Source organism: Apium graveolens, chromosome 2, assembly GCF_009905375.1.
Source record: "Apium graveolens cultivar Ventura chromosome 2, ASM990537v1, whole genome shotgun sequence".
Classification (NCBI taxonomy): domain Eukaryota; kingdom Viridiplantae; phylum Streptophyta; class Magnoliopsida; order Apiales; family Apiaceae; genus Apium; species Apium graveolens.
In genome coordinates, this window is record NC_133648.1 from 50185636 (window position 1) to 50205632 (window position 19997).

General features: G+C 33.9%; 2 protein-coding genes across 3 annotated transcripts; both read left to right on the top strand.

Annotated features, from left to right (window-relative positions):
- The first annotated feature begins 16143 nt into the window (after positions 1 to 16143).
- LOC141705933 (protein DETOXIFICATION 14-like) lies at positions 16144 to 18927 on the top strand. Of its 2 annotated transcripts, XM_074508792.1 has the most exons (6): positions 16144 to 16570; positions 16827 to 17371; positions 17558 to 17844; positions 17937 to 18175; positions 18283 to 18488; positions 18693 to 18927. In XM_074508792.1, the coding sequence occupies exons 1-3, from the start codon at positions 16310 to 16312 to the stop codon at positions 17670 to 17672; spliced, it is 921 nt and encodes a 306-aa protein (XP_074364893.1). In that variant the 5' UTR covers positions 16144 to 16309; the 3' UTR covers positions 17673 to 17844; positions 17937 to 18175; positions 18283 to 18488; positions 18693 to 18927. The 2 variants fall into 2 exon arrangements, with proteins under 2 accessions (XP_074364893.1, XP_074364892.1); XM_074508791.1 differs by having other exon boundaries at positions 17558 to 18175.
- LOC141689405 (protein DETOXIFICATION 17-like) lies at positions 17677 to 18800 on the top strand. Its single transcript, XM_074493688.1, has 4 exons — positions 17677 to 17703; positions 17788 to 18175; positions 18283 to 18488; positions 18693 to 18800. The coding sequence occupies exons 1-4, from the start codon at positions 17677 to 17679 to the stop codon at positions 18798 to 18800; spliced, it is 729 nt and encodes a 242-aa protein (XP_074349789.1).
- Positions 18928 to 19997: the final 1070 nt, after the last annotated feature.

Below are 19997 nucleotides of genomic sequence, written 5' to 3' on the forward strand. Positions count from 1 at the left end.
TGATAACAGGGAGTAACTATTTCAGCAAAGTCAAGCTGTTGTAGATTCCACCTCCTTGGATGCTGAGGCATTTACTCACCCTGTTCCAGCATACCAACTTCTAGCTGGACAGGGCAATGATAACACAGAAATGATGCTAAATTTGGTACACACCACACAGTCCATGCAAAGAGCTAAGGATGCCATCACAGCTTTTCCTTCAACAGCTGGTGATGTTGATTATGAGACTGGTGGTTCGGAAAAATTCTTTGAAGGTGAGGGTGGAGATAGTGAAGAAGAGCCATTGGACATAGGGGGAGAAGTAGGCCCTAGTTCCAGATCAGGTATGCCATCTTGGGCATTTTCAAAGCAGTGTGATGAACACTACTTCAAGACAACCCTGATTCAACTTATAAATCAGACACATTCTGTTCTTCAAACCATACCAAATGCCAGCACCAAGAAGCTCCTTCAAGAACACCTTGCTTTTCTGCAACTACAACAAATCCAAGGTCTTCAACATACTCAAGATGTCAACACTATCAATGGTGATATTGATCAAATGAAAAGGGACATTTCTGAAAGGTTGGACTCTAAACTTCCAAAAGCTACAATGCTTGACATTAAGAGACAACTCAGGAAGAATTCTAATCTTGCCATAAAAGTAGATGCCTTGGATACAAGAATGACAGCAATGGAAGTCTCTCTCACAGCAATTCATCTCCACCAAGCACAACAAACAAACTTGCTTCAGAAACTGGTGGCTGCACAGACCTCCTCCTCTACTCAGCTTGATGATAACAAAAGGGGGAGAAAGAGAGTTCTAGGAGTGGGGGGGAGCAAAAAGTGCTTAACATTCAAGTGAGTAAAGCAATTGTACCAACAATTGCTTTCACAAAGCCACCAGCTAAAGATAACATTGATCTAATAAATGAAGTAACAGCCACTTTGAGAGCAGCTGAGAAGAAGCAGCTTAGTCCAATAAACTGGGAGAAAATTGATGAGGATATTCAAAAGAAATTTGGTCTAGAAAAGAAGCCAAAAAAATCAGTTATTCATCACTCTCAAGTCAGGCAAATTTCTGTGAATGATATGAGCATGAATTATGTGGAAAGAGGCCAGACATCCTGCATCAAATCCCCAAAGGAAGATCTAATCATGAAGCCAAAGGTGAACTACCCAAAATCTTCACTAAAGAACCCTTTGGACATAGTGTATGAGACACCAAAGCCTGATGAGAAGAAGCTGATGGCCAGATCTATAGTATTCTACAAAGATCCTGCAGATTCAATTCTAAAAAGGAGAATTGCCAAGATTTTCAGAAATGGTAAGGAAATTTGTGTGGTGGTTGGACAGCCTCAATTTGTTGAAGCAAAAAGGGAAGAAAAGGCAAGATTAAAGCAAGAAAAGAAGCAAGATGCTCTAGATACTAAAAAGCTCAAACAAAAGAATGAGCAAGCTGCTATCTTGGCCAAGTTGCAAGCTGGGAAACCCACACAACAAATTTCTGCACAACCATCTGTAATTGCTGAATCTCAAGATCAATTAGTGCAAGATGAACCTCCATAGACAAAAGAAACCAAGGTACAAGCAAAGAATCAAGAGAAAATTGGATTTCAGTGATGAGGAGATGGAAAAATACTTTCCCAAAGAGTCTACTTCTACAACAACTCAAACATCCATGCCCTACGTGGCACATGAAGGATTCAAGATAGATCCATCCAAGAATTTCCATGGTGAACCTATCATTCCAAAGGATGAGCCAATAGACTGGGATAGTCTACCAATTCATGAACTCAATCTACCTCATTTCATGAAGCCAAACAAGACAAAGACCAGAGCAGTCAAGAAAGTGAAGCCCTCAACTCTAAGATCCAAGTCCCTAACCAAAGCTCAAACTAAGGTCAACAAGGGAGATTCATGTACATCTGTGACATCAAGGAATTCTCTGATCTAAACCTCTATCTAGATGAACTGGAAGAAGTTAGAGGAATTGATGCTTACAGGAATCTACCTGAAAGGTTAGTATTCAAGTACAAGGGAGGAAAAGAGATACCATGGTCACTTCACAGGATTATTCAAGAGAGCCAATCCGTACTGATAAAAGTTTATTCATCCTTCAAAAAGAACTTTGGATTCAATATGACAGCTAGAAGATTAGTTCTAAAGAAGATTGAAGAACTGAGGAGTATTAGAACCAAAGATGCACTCCCAAAGACTTTAACTATTCCTTACACAGGGAACAGAGTGCATCTAAGGCCCTACTGGCTGATGGAATTCATGGATGATAAGGGAGTTAGAAGATTCTTCAGATTGGAAGACCAGTTGAGCATCTCTAGCAATGAGACTCTTCTGGAAATACAAAGAATGCTAGATCTCTCAGAATCACATGAACTTGAATTCCACAGACAGCTCCAAAATCAAATAGAAGAAAACAACAAGAGGCTTGGAAAGAAATCCAGACAATCAAGGAAATAGATCAATTTGCTCAGACTAGAGGAGCACCTTGAAAACGATTGTGAGCAAATCTTTGAACACTTTGTCTTGTAAATTTTTCAGTAAATAATGCAGCACTTTTTGATTTTATCTACTGCCTTTTAAATCTGTATTTTTAAGGTGTTTTGTTATCATCAATTTTCTCTTAATTTATGGCTACAATTCTAGTAGGCATAAATTGGGGGAGATTGTTGGGAATATGTTGTGAACTTTATGATTACATTAACAAAACACATTAATAGATTTAACTTTGTGAAAAATGTAGCACTCGACGGATGATCAGATATAGTCCTGACGGATGACTCAATATAGTCCCTACGAATGATGATTTGACATCCATCGAGTGAGTAGCTTATGTAACAATAAGTATTGTAACACATTTCTGTGAACAACTTTGTATAGATCCTGTAGTAGTATATGAGTCATGTTGACTATTATTAGATATGCAGAATAGGCTGATTAATTGTAAATATAAGATGTCTTGTAATTCTGCATAAGTGAAATGAAGTCAAGTGTCAAATAGCTACCCGGCGTATGATCAACAAAGCTACCCGATGGATGATCAACAAGGTAACCCGATGGATGACAAGCATGTACCCGACGGATGATCAATTCAAATATCTGTTGACAGTGAAAAGACAGTCACATGCGTTGGGTGTTTACAAAAGGAATGTGGGAGCCTATTTAACAGGAAATGAAGAACAAAGAAGCATTACCATTTACATGCAAGCTAAGAAGATTTTCAAAGATGCTGGAATAGAGTAGTGAAGCAGCATGGAGTTTGACTTGATAGTTTTGTGTTATTATCCGGTCTTATTACCATGTAAACTTGGTGATATATAAACCAAATGTAGCTAGTGAAACAAATAACTAAGCAAGCACTTTTAGAAGAGAAATAGAAAAGGCTGTAATTGTTAAGAATTTCTCTGTAGTTTATTTGTTCACTTGTAAAGCAGCTGTGAGACAACTTGTTCTTCACAGAGTTCTTAAATCGATATATATATATATATATCTAGTGGATACTTTCAAATCCACCAGAAAGTTTTAAAAGCCTGTGTTTTTATTACTTTGTATTTTTGATTCACTTAACTTGTTATTCCGCACCTTGCAAATCAAAACACATATATATACATAGTTTGAGTTAGAACATTTTATAGTTCAAGAAAAAGTTTACTAGAATTACATTCAACCCCCCCCCCCTTCTGTAATTCTTGCTGCATTGTTAGGGACTAACATTTACCGAACCCAATTTTTTGGATTTGGATTTGGATATGGATTTAATTTTTAAACCCAAAATTTTTGGATTTGGATTTGGATATTAGGTATACCGATCTGAAACCCGATCCAAAATCTGAAACTCTATCCAAATCCGATCCAAACCCGAAATCCGAAAAAACCGAATTATTTTATATATATATATTAATTATATATATAATATTAGAATTTTATATATTACACATTATAATGTTATATATAATATGTATATATATATTCTATAATATACATTTTACATATTATTATATGATTTTTAGAACATATATTTTATATTTATGTTAAAATTAACTAATTTTATGTTTAATAAAATATAATTATTCAATCATTTAAACGGGTGATAAGTTTTATAAGGTTAACAAAACATCTTTTAGTTATAAATCTAAAAAACTGGGTATCAATTGAGTTGATTTTTTAAATATTAGTTATACATATAATAACAAAATTAATGATGTGGTGGAGAGATTGAAGGTGACACGTTAAAAATCTTTCTCTACAAGTCGTGTGTTCAATCCCAAACACTTGCAATATCAATAATTATATAAATTTTTAGATTTCGGGTTCGGGTTCGAGATTCAGGTATGAAAATCCAATTCAAAAAAATTTTGGGTTTCGGGTATACCCGAATCTGATCCGAAATCCGATGGATCGGGTTCAGGTATTCATTTTCGGGTATTTTTCGGGTTCGAGTTGGGTCGGGTTTGGATAAAATTTTCGGGTTTTGATATGAATTATGCAATACCCGACCCGATTACCATTCATACAGTTTTTCCAGAATCTTACAAATGCAACTCCAACCACATTCTCTATATTGGTTATCTAAAATAATGTATAATAATGGTTCTTTAAATTATAGATAACCAAAAAGGTGTGTGTCTCCAATGGTATGTTAACTATAATTCAAAATTAATATTCAATCAATTTTATTTCACATTCAAATTTCAACGGCTATAATTCCAATGGCTATATTTTTAACGGTTATAATTCCAACGGCTATATTTTTAACAGCCATTTTTTCATATTATATATATCACTACTTGTAAATTTTTAGATAGTATTCAATCAAAATTTATTATACTTGCAAACACATTGTCAAATATTATTCGATTAATGCGTGAAATGATGAAAGTCGAAGAAAAAGAAGCTGAACAAATGCTAACAATGACTATTGTTGTTCAACAATATCGACAACTTCACAATGAAAGTTCAGCTTCACAATATGGTGGTTCCACACTAAATCACCATGTCATCAATCGAAATAGAGAAGAAGTTCATGCTCGACTTTATCGTGACTATTTTTCCGGTAATCCAACTGTTAGTGTTTGTGCCCTAGAGACAACACTATGATGTTTTAGTTTAAGACATTAGGATTATTAATGTTTATGTTCTATCGATCATTCTCTTTCTAATTTATTAATTCTTAATTTACTGCGATATAAATGTTAGATTAATAAATGTCCTTGAAATATGATATGCAATTCTATATCCCTGAGTACGTGACTTAGAAATGAGATTATGAGAATAGTATCAATATTCCTAAAGGTCCCTAGTCGAGTATTATTATTAAGGGACAATAATAAAGCATTAAGAGTGGTGTGTCTGTTGACTGATGATCACATCTCATTGATCATAGGTATGATGATACTAAAGTCAAAAACACAGGCAGATGTATATGTACATGGTGCTAGACAAACCCGACATGAGATTCTACATGTCTGTTGTATCATAAGTAATTCTCACAGTGATAATGATGTAATGGTCCTTAGACCTGAAGTCATTATATTTCTATACGAGAATTAATATACATTGATTCCATTAAAAGTTATCCTTGATCGGGTAATGATAAAAGTGGACATTGAGTATATTATGAATCCCATGAGAAATGCGTGGTCACGCTCAAATGTTGATTTGATATGATAGTCTACTCATTGATCAATGAAACTTGGATTAAACTATGATGAGGATGACATATTACATGCCTCTAGTTTAATCTATAATATTTGGTTAAAGAGATTATATTACATTGTACATTATTCACGAAAGATTTAATCGATCACCGATTTAATTATTATTACTTGGGTAGCAATGATGTATTACTAGATGCCGCTCATTATTTACGATTTTAAATTAGATTTAAAATTTGTTGCCAACGTAATAATAACCTCTAGCGTCACACACAAAGAATGCTTGAAGGATTAATTAGATTTAAATTGGATTTAAATTAAAGTAATTTGAATTATTTATATTATTAATTAAGTTTGACTTAATTAATTAGATAAATAATGATATTCGAATTTACTAATATTAATTATGAAATTTATTTATTAAATAATTAAGTGAGACTTAATTATAATACAAATAGGAATTTCAAATTAATAGTAACTTCTAATTAGTTAAGAGTTATAATTTGTTTTTCTACTCTCTAGATAATATCTCTTGTGTGACTGATTTTTGGTGTGAAAAAAGACTTTTACTAAAACCCTAGCCAGCAAGGGAGAAGATGAAGAGAGCAAGAAGAAACGAGTTTGTGCTAGTACATTCAATCCTTGAGTTCAAGCATTCGTGTTGATATCGATAGAGCGTAGATCGCGAGAGCGGGATGCGTGGTGATTGAACAAGCTTTGGATCTCCATTAGTCAACCAATTGGTAAAGCTTCTTAAGGTAAACAATCTGATCTACGAATTAAATATATATTTTTTGCATGGATCCTGCGGTTGGTTTCGAAAATTCTGATTTTTTACGTTTTTAATTAATGTTACCGTTGCGTTTATGTGCTCGAAACCCAACAATGGCATCAGAGCTACTTGCGAAAAGTGTTTAATTTGTTTATGTGTTTATTGGTTTTATGATGATAACATGTATACAATATTCCATGATTGTTATGTATGTGATTTTGTATATTTTACATGTTGTTATGTTTATATATGCGTATGTATATATATGTTTTGAATATATGATATTCATGAGAGTTGTATAATCATATGATGATTATATAATCTGTATATATACTGATATATACATGTTTTGTGTTTGTTCTTATTATAAGAATCGTATTTGATATGATTCTGAATCGGATGCAGCGGATTTGCTGAAATCTGTGTCTAGTGTCCGATTTTGGCGAACGAATACGCTATTTCATATGGAATCGAGCGTCTGAATGAAACAGATAGCTAAAGCTATCATCGACTGATCTGTAAGGCGTTTGACATCTTTTAGGCCCTGTAATCTGCGATTTAATGTTATTAGATTTAATTTTGAATTTTCTGATTTTTGCCATATTTGGTTTTTATGATTAGATCATGATGGGTATGATATGTTAAGATCAGATTATGTGTTTTAACATGTCCTCTTGTGTTAATTGAGCATGGTGGATGGTTATGGCTTATGACCTTAGGTTAATGGTTTTGGTTTTTTAAATACGGCTTGCATGTCGTTTAATCTTTTAATTTTTAAATCTCGAATGTAACTCGAGTTCTTCTTGTAACTTCATTAGATTAGTTTTTGTATTTCATTCTTGTAATATACATGAAGATATGAAGATTTGAAGATCAAGGGTAATCCCACATGGAGGCCATCCAAGGAAGCAATACAAGAAAGAAGACATGTAATAGTTAGCCTGTATTTATTTTTCACCTTAGATTGACCTAGATCTTTGTCATTAGCTTGATGAAGACCACATAGGATAAAGCTATAACCAACCACATTTATTTATTGCAATTTATATATATATGTGCATATGATGAATGTATGTGTAGAGTAGTTTATAAAGATGTATGCTTAATTAGATTAAGGATGTATATATTAGATACGACACTCATGGCATGCTTGCTAAACAAGATAAAATCTGTAACGATTAAAGATTTTAAAATGAATAAACGATTATGAGATTCTCGTGTTTATGAAACACAGAATAAAATACAAATTTTCTTTATTTTTGACATGGGGCGATTTTGTCAAAAGCGAGTTCATTGAACTTGTAAGGTTGTGGGTTTTAAGCGAGACCATTATGACTCCCTCACTATCTGGAAATCAAACCATTGACGAATATTGATTTGAAGTATTTTATTCAAGAAAAAATTGGGAATCTCTTTATGATGGGATCATGATTGTTTTAAAATTAACAAAACCCTAAAGTTAATATTAAGTTGATCGGATGCCTTCCAATAAGTCTAATGCGTTAACCCTAGATCGATAAGGAGTGGGTTCGCCAAAGCGAAGTACTGCCATCTATCGTGGGAGATGTGTTGAAGTATATTGATATTTTTGACAATTGGGTTTGACTTAACTATGTTATCACAATAGGATTGTGAACTTAGAGGCATAGAGTTTGGCAAGATTTATTAGATAAATATGAACAAATGTTGTTCCACCAAGCTATCCAAGAGTTTTATAGTTGATATAATTGACAAATGTTGTCTACCTAAATAATCATGTTTTAGGAGAAAAAACCAAAGCTGACCTAACACGTGGTGAAATATGGATCTTGGCTCACTAGAAAGAATATAGAAGATATTTTTTCCGAATTAATAGTTAGGGATATTGATTTGATAAAAAAAATGGGAGATATATATTGTGAATATATATATATGAATAATCACTTGAACATAATTTAATGATCATTTGTAGACTAAGTCATTTTATGCACTTTAATATTGTAGATATCAAATGAAAAATAACACAAATAACTTATCTATGTAATAGTCCTTGAGAAGGACAAGATGACATGAAATAATTTATTCGATTGACATGGGAACTTGAGGATTGTCATCGGGTTCAAGGATGTCACTCAAACCCCTCCCTTATTTCTTATAGCTGAGAATGAAACATGTGCAGAACAAAATGCTTACCAGAAGCAAATTAATTATGCAACTGATGTTTCATGTCTCATGCTTGTAATTATGAGTGTTGAGCTTTAGAAGCAACAAGAGCATAATGATGCTTATGATATGATTGAGCACCTTCAAAAGATGTTTGAAGGATAGGCTCGTCAGAAAGATTTGACAATAATAAGGCACCCTACTTTTGCATTAATGGGAGAATCATATCCGACTGGACCACATGTTCTAAAGGTGATAGGCATATGTACCTTGATATTTTGGGTTTCAAGAATGGTCTAGAGACTCAGCTTGATTTGATCAAACAATCTTTGAACAACTTCTATTCTCGGTTTGTTAAGAACAAAAGGAATGAGATAGACAGAACACTCACTGAGTTGTTAGGCATGTTTAGAACTGCTGAAAATAACATGGTAAAGGAATGAATTACGTCCATATTAATGATGTACACATGGAATGCAAATGGGAAAGGAAAGTGGACAAGCAAGGTAAAGATTTGATCTTATTCGGTGCCAAACCAAAGTCCAATCCCAAAGGGCTTTTGAAGCATGATAGTGGTGTTGCTAAAGGAGATGATTGTCATTTCTGTGGAAATAACTGGATGAATGGAAGTTAAATTATCGAGCTTATTTGGAAGATCTAAAGAAAAAGACTAGCAATGGTCAAGCTTCAGGTATAGGGTTAGAATTGGAGCAAAAGTTGTTGCTCTAGTTGAAGGAACTCGATACATAATGCTGCCCATAAGGCGAGATTGAGAACTTGATAAATTGTTATTACGTGCATGCCTTTAACGGATACATTAAACCAATTTCTTGTCAGGACAAGAAAGGTGTTCATTTTAATTGAATAAACAATAGTTGTTTATTCTATTTTAATGATAAGGCTTATAATGTTGCACAATTAGTTAACAATTTATATTTTCTAAGATGACTCAAATCAACATTACCTCTAGCATTGTAGTTAAGCCATATTAATGAGAAACACATTTTTGAGTTACATATAGATGAATACTTGGATAAGTTTGATTTTGAATCATACGGAAGATGCGAACTTTGTCTCATTGGCAAAATTACTAAAGCTTCTTTTACCTGATCAGGTGAAAGGGCCACCGAACGATTATGACTTATACATAATGATGTATATGGTCGAATGCGTATGATGGAAGGGGGGAATATACTACTTCATAACATTTACTGATGATTTCAGTAGATATGGATATGTGGTTCTTATGAAGAACAAATCCGATTCTTTTGAAATGTTCAAAGAATATAAGGCCGAAGTAGAAAAGAAAACAAGGGAAAAGTATAAAAGTTTTATGATCAGATCGTGGAGGAGAATACTTAAAACTCAATTTCAAGAGTTTCTTGAAGGAGTGTGATAGTGTATCATAATTTACTCCTTCTGGAACACCTCAATGGAATAGAGATTCTGAGAGGAGAAATCGTATCGTGTTGGACATAGTGTGATCGATGATGAGTCAAGCGGATCTTCCATTCAGTTTTTAGGGTTATACTCTAGAAATGGCTGCATATACACTTAACCAAGTTCCGACTAAAGTGTTTCAAAATACTTTGTATGAGATATAGACTGATAAATGTCATAGCATGTCATTTATGAAAATTTGGGGACGTGAAGCGTTTGTAAAACGTTTAGCCTCTGACAAGCTTGGACCAAATTTAGATGGATGTTATTTTGTGGGATACCCAAGTGAGACTAGGGTATAGATTTTATAATCCTTCCGAGAATAAAGTGTTTGTTGCTCGGGCCGCTGTATTTCTTGAGGGAGAACTACTTTCTAAGAAAATCAGTGGGAGGATAATACATCTCGATAAAGATCGAGAACCAAATGATAACATTGAACCAGAGTTGGAATTAGATTAGGATGTATATCAAAATGTTGAAAGTAATCTCGTCCAAGAAACACAGGTTATTCGTAGATCTAGTAGGATTCACCATGAGCTCAGGAGAAATTATGAATTTCTTTTTACTCAAGATGGTGATGTGATGATTATGGATAATGATAAGCCTCTCACCTACCAAGATGCTATGAACAGTTCAGACTCCGAGAGATGGCTAGAGGCCATGAAATCCGAGATGGAATCCATGTATCAAAATAAAGTATTGACTTTAGTTGATCCACTCGAAGGGGTAAAACCTATAGGGTGCAAGTGGGTTTTCAAGAAGGAAATTGACATGGATGGTAAAGTCAAGACCTATAAGACGCGACTAGTGGCAAAAGTTTCAAACAAATTCATGGTATAGACTGTGATGAGACTTTTTCACCGGTTACTATGGTCAAGTCCATCAGAATTTTGTTAGCAATAGTTACTTACTTTGACTATGAGATTTGGAAAATGGATGTCAAAACAGCTTTCCTATATGGGAGCCTTGAAGAGGATGTATATATGATACAACCTGGGGGGTTTATCGATCCAAAGTTTTCTAAGATAGTTTGTAATTACTTCTATCTATTTATAGATTGAAGCAAGCCTCAAGGAGAATGAATATTCATTTTGATAAAACGGTTAAAGAATTTGGTTTTATTTAAAATGAAGATAAACCATGTGTTTACAAGAAGGTTAGTGGGAGTCATGTGACATTTCTAGTATTATATGTAGATGACATATAACAAATAAGGAATGGCATACCTTCTCTATAGGCTGTTAAGACTTGGTTGAGAAATAGTTTCTCGGTGAAAGACTTAGGTGATGATACCTATATATTAGGGATCAAGATTCATAGAGATAGATTGAAAAGATTAATCGACCTAGTCGGAGTACATACATTGATAAAATATTGCATCATTTTAGGATGTAGGAGATAAAGAAATGATATGTTTCGATGTCTCATGGGATAGTGATCTCAAAAGATAACTGCCCCCTAAATTATTAGATGATAAGGGCCGTTTGAGAAAGCTCCATATGCTTTAGCAATTGGATCTATAATGTGTACAATGATATGTATTTATCCTGATGTTTCGTATGCTTTGAGCATGACGAGCAGATACCAGTCTAATCCAGGTGAGGGTCACTGGATTATTTTCAAGAATATTCTTAAGTACTTAAAGAGGACTAACGATTTATTTTTGGTATGTGGAGAAGATAGGGAACTGGTTGTAAAAGGTTACATTGATACTAGTTTCTTAACTTAATTTCTGGATAGACAAGGATGATTATGTGTCTATGTCCGGTTTGTATTTTCTTTAAATATAATTGATGTTAGCTTGAATAGTTCACAGCAAGAACATTGATGATTCTATGGAAGCCGAATATATTGATGTTTTTGAAACAGCCAAGGAGACTGTTTAGGCATGTCCTTAGGCGATATCACCTTATTAATGAGATTAATGATCAAGGAGATATAAATGTAAAGTGCATAGTAATGATAGTGTTGCAGACCCACTGACTAAGGCTTTGTCGCATCAGAAGCACGATGATCATACTAGTTCCATGAGTATTAGATACATGGGTGATTGGCTCTAGTGCAAGTGGGAGATTGTTAGTGTTTGTGCCCTAGAGACAACACTATGATGTTTTAGTTTAAGAAATTAGGATTATTAATGTTTATGTTCTATCGATTATTCTCTTTCTAATTTATTAATCCTTAATTTACTGCGATATAAATGTTTGATTAATAAATGTCCTTGGAATATGATATGCAATTCTATATCTCTAAGTACGTGACTTAGAAATGAGATTATGAGAATAGTATCAATGTTCCTAAAGGTCTCTAGTCGAGTATTATTATTAAGGGACAATAATAATGCATTAAGACTGGTGTGTTTGTTGACTGATGATCACATCTCATTGATCATAGGTATGATGATACTAAAGTCAAAAACACAGGAAGATATATATGTACATGGTGCTGGACAGACCCGATGTGAGATTCTACATGTCTGTTGTGTCATAAGTAATTCTCACAGTGATAATGATGTAATGATCCTTAGACCTGAAGTCATTATATTTCTATACGAGAATTAATATACATTGATTCCAATAAAAGTTATCCTTGACCAGGTAATGATAAAAGTGGACATTGAGTATATTATGAATCGTATGAGAAATATGAATGATCTAGAAGGAATTTAACCCTCCTATTTTAGGAGTGATATTATTGGCCACTTGTGTGAGCTAGACTATGAAATGCGTGGTCACGCTCAAATGTTGATTTGATATGATAGTCTACTCATTGATCAAGAAAACTTGGATTAAACTATGATGAGGATGACACATTACATGCCTCTAGTTTAATCTATAATATTTGGTTAAAGGGATTATATTACATTGTACATTATTCATGAAAGGTTTAATCGATCACCGATTTAATTATTATTACTTGGGTAGCAATGATGTATTACTAGATGGCGCTCATTGTTTACGATTTTAAATTAGATTTAAAATTCGTTGCTACTGTAATAATAACCTATAGGGTCACACACAAAGAATGTTTGAAGGATTATTTAATTTAAACTGGATTTAAATTAAATTAAAGTAATTTAAATTATTTATAATATTTATTAAGTTTGACTTAATTAATTAGATAAATAATGATATTCGAATTTACTAATATTAATTATGAAATTTATTTGTTAAATAATTAAGTGAGACTTAATTATAATACAAATAGGAATTTTGAATTAATAATAACTCCTAATTAGTTAAGAGTTATAATTCATTTTTCTACTCTCTATATAATATCTCTTGTGTGGCTGATTTTTGGTGTGAAAAAAGACTTTTACTAAAATCCTAGCCACAGAGAGCAAGAACAAACAAGTTTGTGCTAGTACACATTTAATCCTTGAGTTCAAACATTCGTGGGGATACCGATAGAGCGTAGATCACGAGAGCGGGATGCGTGGTGATAGAACAAGCTTTGGATCTCCATTAGTCAACCAATTAGTAAAACTTCTTAAGGTAAATAATATGAACTACGAATTAAATATATGTTTTTCGCATGGATCCTGCGGTGGGTTTCGAAAATTCTGATTTTTTACGTTTTTAATTATTGTTTCCGTTACGTTAATGTGCTCGAAACCCAACAACAACATATCCAGTAAAAATGTTTCGTAGAAGATTTCGGATGCATCGGCTACGCTGTGACCGTTAGGCTTTCTTTCATTTCAGTGAGTAAGACTTTAAATTCATCTTCTTTACCTTCCAAATTTGCCTCGTGTAAGTAATCTCTTTGCTGCCTTTCTTCCAATCGGTCTCTCTTGCATGTCATCATTTTCAACCTCATTATTGACACTCACCGGACTTCCACTGGATGGTGGTGGAGAAGACTTGTCATTTGAAGATATCTTTTTTTTTGGATTTTGATTGATTGGATGCAAATATTGGTGAATGTCGCAATTCCGTCCAACAATGCATATAAGGAAAAGTATTGCCTTGTATTTTTTGGTACATCTCACTTGCCTCACGAATCTGAGATTTAAATAAATACAATTTAGTACAAAAACTGCTCCAGAATTCTGTCCAAAATAACTTAAAACTGTGGCAAATTGTGCAGAAAATGCTGTATAAATGTGCTGAAAACTGCTACAAAAAATTGCTATAAAAACTGCACATAAAACTCACAAAACTGCTCATATAATTTCTGTGTAAATGTGTAGAAAATGTTGTGTATATGTGCTGAAAACTGCTATAAAAAACTGCACATAAAACTCACAAAACAACGCAAATCTGCTCACAAAACTGTTGCGTAAATGTTCAGAAAATCAACTAAAACTGATACAAAAAATGGCCTAAACTTGCAGAATTTTGCTGCAGAAATGTGCTAAAAACTGCTGAGAATTCCTGCAGATTTCTGTACAAAAATGCTGAAAATAGGAGCAGAATTCTTTTTGCAGAAAATTGCAGCAAACTGTTGATTAGTTGCAGAAATTTTCAATAGAATGCTACAGAATTTGACGAAAACAACGCTGCAAACAAATTGATAAACTGCAGAAATTTATACAAGTACCTTGTCTTATTCACCGATTCCACTTTGATTTCTTTCGTCTATTTGATTATAAAACCCTTAAAATTTGCTCACACAAAGTTGTATCGATGACCAACGATTACATAGAGAGCTTGAGATTCGTTCACTTGAGAATATTTTGTACTTGTTGAAATAGCTTGTTATTCAACTCCAATATGTTCGTTATGTTTGATTGTTGCCTTGTATTAGGTCCAAACTCATATTTTTCCACACGAATATAAGTAACATATATTCTTGAATTGTAAAAATTTTTGACCGGCCCTTTGCCTTTTTCATTTTGTTTGTTACATCTTGTGTTTGTGATAATGGAGGCGATTTTGAACTCATCTCTTCATTATATACCCCATTATTGAGCAATTGAATGAAAGAGGAATCCATTTTCTACAATAAACACAATTTATCAAGTCACTACAATTTCTAATTCTCCTAAAACATCAAGACACATGAGAGCCCAACTAGACTGTTTTAGACTCTTCAAAGTAGATGAAGCACAAGCATGGACATGTTTAGATTCAACTACTATAACCATTAATTAATATATCTCAATTGAGACAAACACATGAAAATACTCAAAAAACCATGACAACATTAAAAGCTATTTACAACAATAGATCAAACACATAGTAGACAATCCAATATAATATGCAGCAAACAAGAAAACACCACATAAACATTCAAAATCTAATATGTTTGACAGAAAATTAAGCCCATCTCAATCTATTTTCATCATCTCTAAATTAACAAATAAAATATCTAAATTAAAATTCAACATCTATAAATGATAGTTGAGTTTTAATATACCTTTGATTTTGATTTTTGAAGCTAAATAAAATGTGGAGCAGGTGTGTGGAATAAAAGGGGCGGGAGAGGAATTGAAGGAGAGGCGGGAGAGGGCGGGAGTCTAGCTGGACTCTTTTTACCGAATAGGCTTTTCTAGTGAATATACATAACCCATATACAAAACTATAAAAATATAGATAATGGGAAGGCTGCGTTGAAACTGGTAAATCAGCTTTTATTCTCTATAATCTATGTGTCACGTCAAATTATACATAAAGGGATGGAGTTGTTTTAATGTTGGCTTAGGCAACACATAATGTTATCGGTGGGTTATGCCGAAATTACATGTAGGTTGAAATATTTTTTTAAAAATTTATTGCAAGTAATAAGTCTGGATTAAACCCAAAATCAAACCCAACCTGATTAAATCAAAAGTAAATAGGATCATATTTATTAAAAGATTATAAAACATTCTTAATCATGGGTTCCAAGTGCCTCCTTACCGAGTCTATGTCCGTCTAACCCATCAATTCAACCAAATTTTCTGTTCGGCAAATATTTAGCAACTGAAAAAATGCTCTTGTCGTGGTAAGTATGAACAATAAAGAGGACAAATCATATGACAACGTTTTAGCTGTCGTAACTGAAACTAACATCTTATTTTAGCAGTTTTATTCAGCAACTGTCATCCTCGAATGTTACATCAAATATTAAACTCACGGCATTCCCTTGCATATCGCAACTTAATTAAAGCTTGCGTTGTCTTTACTGTGTGCCTTGGATTAATTTTGATTTATTTAAGTGCAAAATCATATCTAAATTAGCTTTGTTCTGTTCGTGCAACAGATCAGGTATAGCAGAATTTTGTGTAAATTGCTGCAGTAGATATAAATTGGTAATAGTGCAACAGGATTGGGAAGAACATCAAAGCCAATGCCAATTAGCTAAAACCAAAGAGAAAGATATGGGTGATGCAGAGGCTTCTGTTGAAGTGAAGTCGCCAGAAAACGAAGAGAAAAAAATGGTTGCAAAATCTATATGCAATGAGTTTGTGGCAGAGGCCAAGCAGATCAGTTTAATTTTTATGCCAATGTTGATTGTTACAGCCTCGGATTATTCATTAAGATTTCTGTCCACTTTAATGGTTGGCCATGTTGGAAAACTATATTTCTCAGGTGCTGTCATCTCCTCGTCAATCACAAATGTTATCGGCTTCAGTTTTCTTGTGAGTTTAGTCTTTTACTGTCTTCAGTCTTCAGCTTTCAATTGATTCATAAGATATGCAGTCTATTAATATTTATAAGAGCTGGTAACTTGGGATTGTAGGCAATCTCGATTTCAAAAACTGAAACTGGTCCTAATTCACAAAGATAATGAGATCTAACGAATTATGCCATCATTATGCATATAGTTTCATGATATTTAGCGACTTGCATGCATGTTATTATTACTGATTGATTATTGACTCTGTCAAAAAACAGTATGGAATGGCTGGTGCACTGGAAACCTTATGTGGCCAAGCGTATGGGGCAAAGCAGCACAAAAAGCTCTCCATCTATACTTATGGGGCGATAATAACTCTACTTTTACTTTGCATACCAATAGCAATCATATGGCTCTTTATGGAAAAACTCTTAATCCTAATCCAGCAAGACCCTCAAATTTCACGAGTAGCCGGAGAGTTTTCAATCTGGTTGATACCAGCTTTATTCTCCCATGCTATTCTCCAGCCATTGATTCGCTACTTCCAGTCTCAGTACTTGATTCTTCCTTTGCTAGCAACATCAGTGGCAACGCTTGCATTTCATATCCCAATGTGTTGGGCATTAGTATTTAAGTTCAATATGGGAAGTAATGGAGCGGCACTGGCTATAAGCTTGTCATGTTGGCTCAACACCATCTTTCTTGGACTTTATGCCATGTATTCACCTAAATGTGCTGATACTCGTGCTCCATTTTCTATGGAGGTTTTTAGTACAATTAAGGATTTCTTCCGGCTTGGTATCCCATCTGCTCTCATGGCTTGGTAAAATATGAATCACAACTCGGCACTATTATTGTTATGAAATGTTTCTTTTTAAAAATTGTAGCCCAATTGTTTGATTATTGCCTCGCAAAATTTTAGTTTCAGCTCTATAGTTTCATCAGTATTAATTTCTTCAATCTCTGAAAGAATGCAATCTTACATTTCTTGACATATGGTTCCTTGCAGTCTTGAATGGTGGGCATATGAGATAATTATACTGCTTGCTGGAATAATGAGAAATCCCGAACTGGAGACTTCAGTGCTGTCAATATGGCAATGCTTCTTCTTTGTATTTTTTTAACTAAATGCTTCTTCTTCGTATTACTTTTGTAGTAATAATATGAATATGCTAATATTAGTGTACAATTCTGATAATGAAACTTCTCACTTCTGTTGATAAATCTTATTTGTAACAGTGTTACGGTAGCTATCCTACATTACTTAACCCCGTACTCTCTTGGTGTTGCTGCAAGGTGTTTGGAAACTTTCTTAATAGTCCGTGGAAACATACGTCTGAAAATGTATTTTATGTAATTTATAATAAGAAAATCTTCTACATTGGCAGCATTCGGATTTCAAATGAATTAGGGGCTGGAAATCCAAAGGCTGCTCGGAGGACTGTCTGGGTAGTTATGGTTCTTGGAGTCACAGAGGTGAGCATTTCTGCAGCAGTACTTTTCTCCCTTCGCTATGTTCTGGGACGTGCATTTGTGAGCGATAAGCAAATAGTGGAGTATGTGAGGAGGATGACTCCATTTGTATGTCTCACCATGATCCTGGACAACTTTCAATCAATACTTTCTGGTATTCAGCATAAGACTCTTCTCTTTATATAAGTAATAGATGTGTAGTATTTCCTTAAATAAAGTGCTGACATCTTCCCTATCTAACCATGTTATTTGCATTTTTAGGAGTTGCCAGAGGAACCGGGTGGCAGACTCTGGGGGCTTGTGTTAATCTCGGTTCTTATTATGTAGTTGGAATTCCAGTGGCTATATTATTGGGTTTTCAGGCACATTTGAAGGCCAAGGGTCTTTGGATTGGTATAGTAGCTGGAGCACTGGTGCAAAGTATTCTGCTAGCTATTATAACATGTTTTACAGATTGGAAAAAAGAGGTTCTGTTCTTAACTAATTCTTGAACGCATTATTTTTCCATTTTGTTCAAAAAAACAGGATGAAAGTACATTTAAATGTTTGAATTCAACATGTTTTTTTCTCAAGGAGAAAGAAGGGTTATGAAATGGAGTGCAAAATGTAGAACATGTATTGCAGACTTGCAGTAAAGATTTCAGCTAATGAATTAATATGTTCTATTACAGGTGGATAAAACACGGGAAAGGGTGGTTGATTTGAAAGTGAACGTAAACGAGAGAGGAAGAGTCTTGCCGTCAGGCTCACTGCAAGTGGAAGAGATGACCAGTTTCTGAGTGAAATTATAATGTTTATGTCAACTTCAATTCTAACTGTAAATATATTTTATTGTAGAAGACAAGTTGTTGAAGTCTTGATTGCAAAAGACATAGCAAGAGTATCAAACATTATATGTTACTTTCCAATAGCAGCAACACATAGTTAATTAATTGGTAGCCTAAATTTATTTGTTTTGCTCCAAATATCACAGAGACACTAGTAATTGTTTTTTTTTATCTTAGATCTTGTGTGTGTTTACTCTCTCTTCTTTTCTCTCTTATATCCTCAAACAGAAGATAGATGACAAGTCAAACAGAAGGCGCATCACTGTCAAAAAGAAGCTACTTACGTCCCTCAGCAAAAGAGTCAACTTAAATAAAGCTACGTAATTAAATTAAAGGCCACTTGGTGTGCGTTTTGGGTTGGAGTTGGGGAAGCGGGGGATTGGGAGGGGTTTAAATTTTTGAACTTCTTGTTTCAACTCTTTTTAATTTTGTTTAAGAAGACTCAAGATTTCAACTTCATCAATCAATAATGTTGTATGAAGTTGTTAATTATAGGTGTGAGTTTAAATAGAAAACAAGTCAAATAACACGGCAGCAGGGATCGATCGTTATGAGTCAGAGTCTTGAAACGTGCAAAAACGACCCTAAAACAACTCTCACTCCGCCAGCACCCACTTGTTATACGATTCTTATGTTTTTTGTCACTTACAGATTGTTACTGATGCTTAAACAATGCATGCGTGGTGGTGAGACTACACATAATTTATACTACATACCCCGTAGGGTTCAACTAAGAACTAATTTTCAATTAAGATGACGGGTGTATTATTGCATTAACTTTGGTCATTACTAGCTACTTCTTCTATACACCGTGGAAATATGCTCATAACTCCTCATACGGAAAAGGCTCGCAAATAACCATGACTAGCCACTAAAGGAAGTCCAAACTCATTGCCGATCACAGAATTTGGAAGATTAAATTTTAAATTTGGTCGTTGATAATGATATATTACTTATATCATATTATAATATGAGCAAATTTTTGTGGGGGAACACGCTCTTCTTGGAGTCTAGGTATCCTCTCTTTTTTGTTGGATATTCTTTTATAGAATTTTGAATCAGCCGCAGACTGAAAATAGATATTCCTAATATTATATCAAATAACGCAAAATAAAAATCAATTGAAGTAATTTTTGTTGTTGAATAATA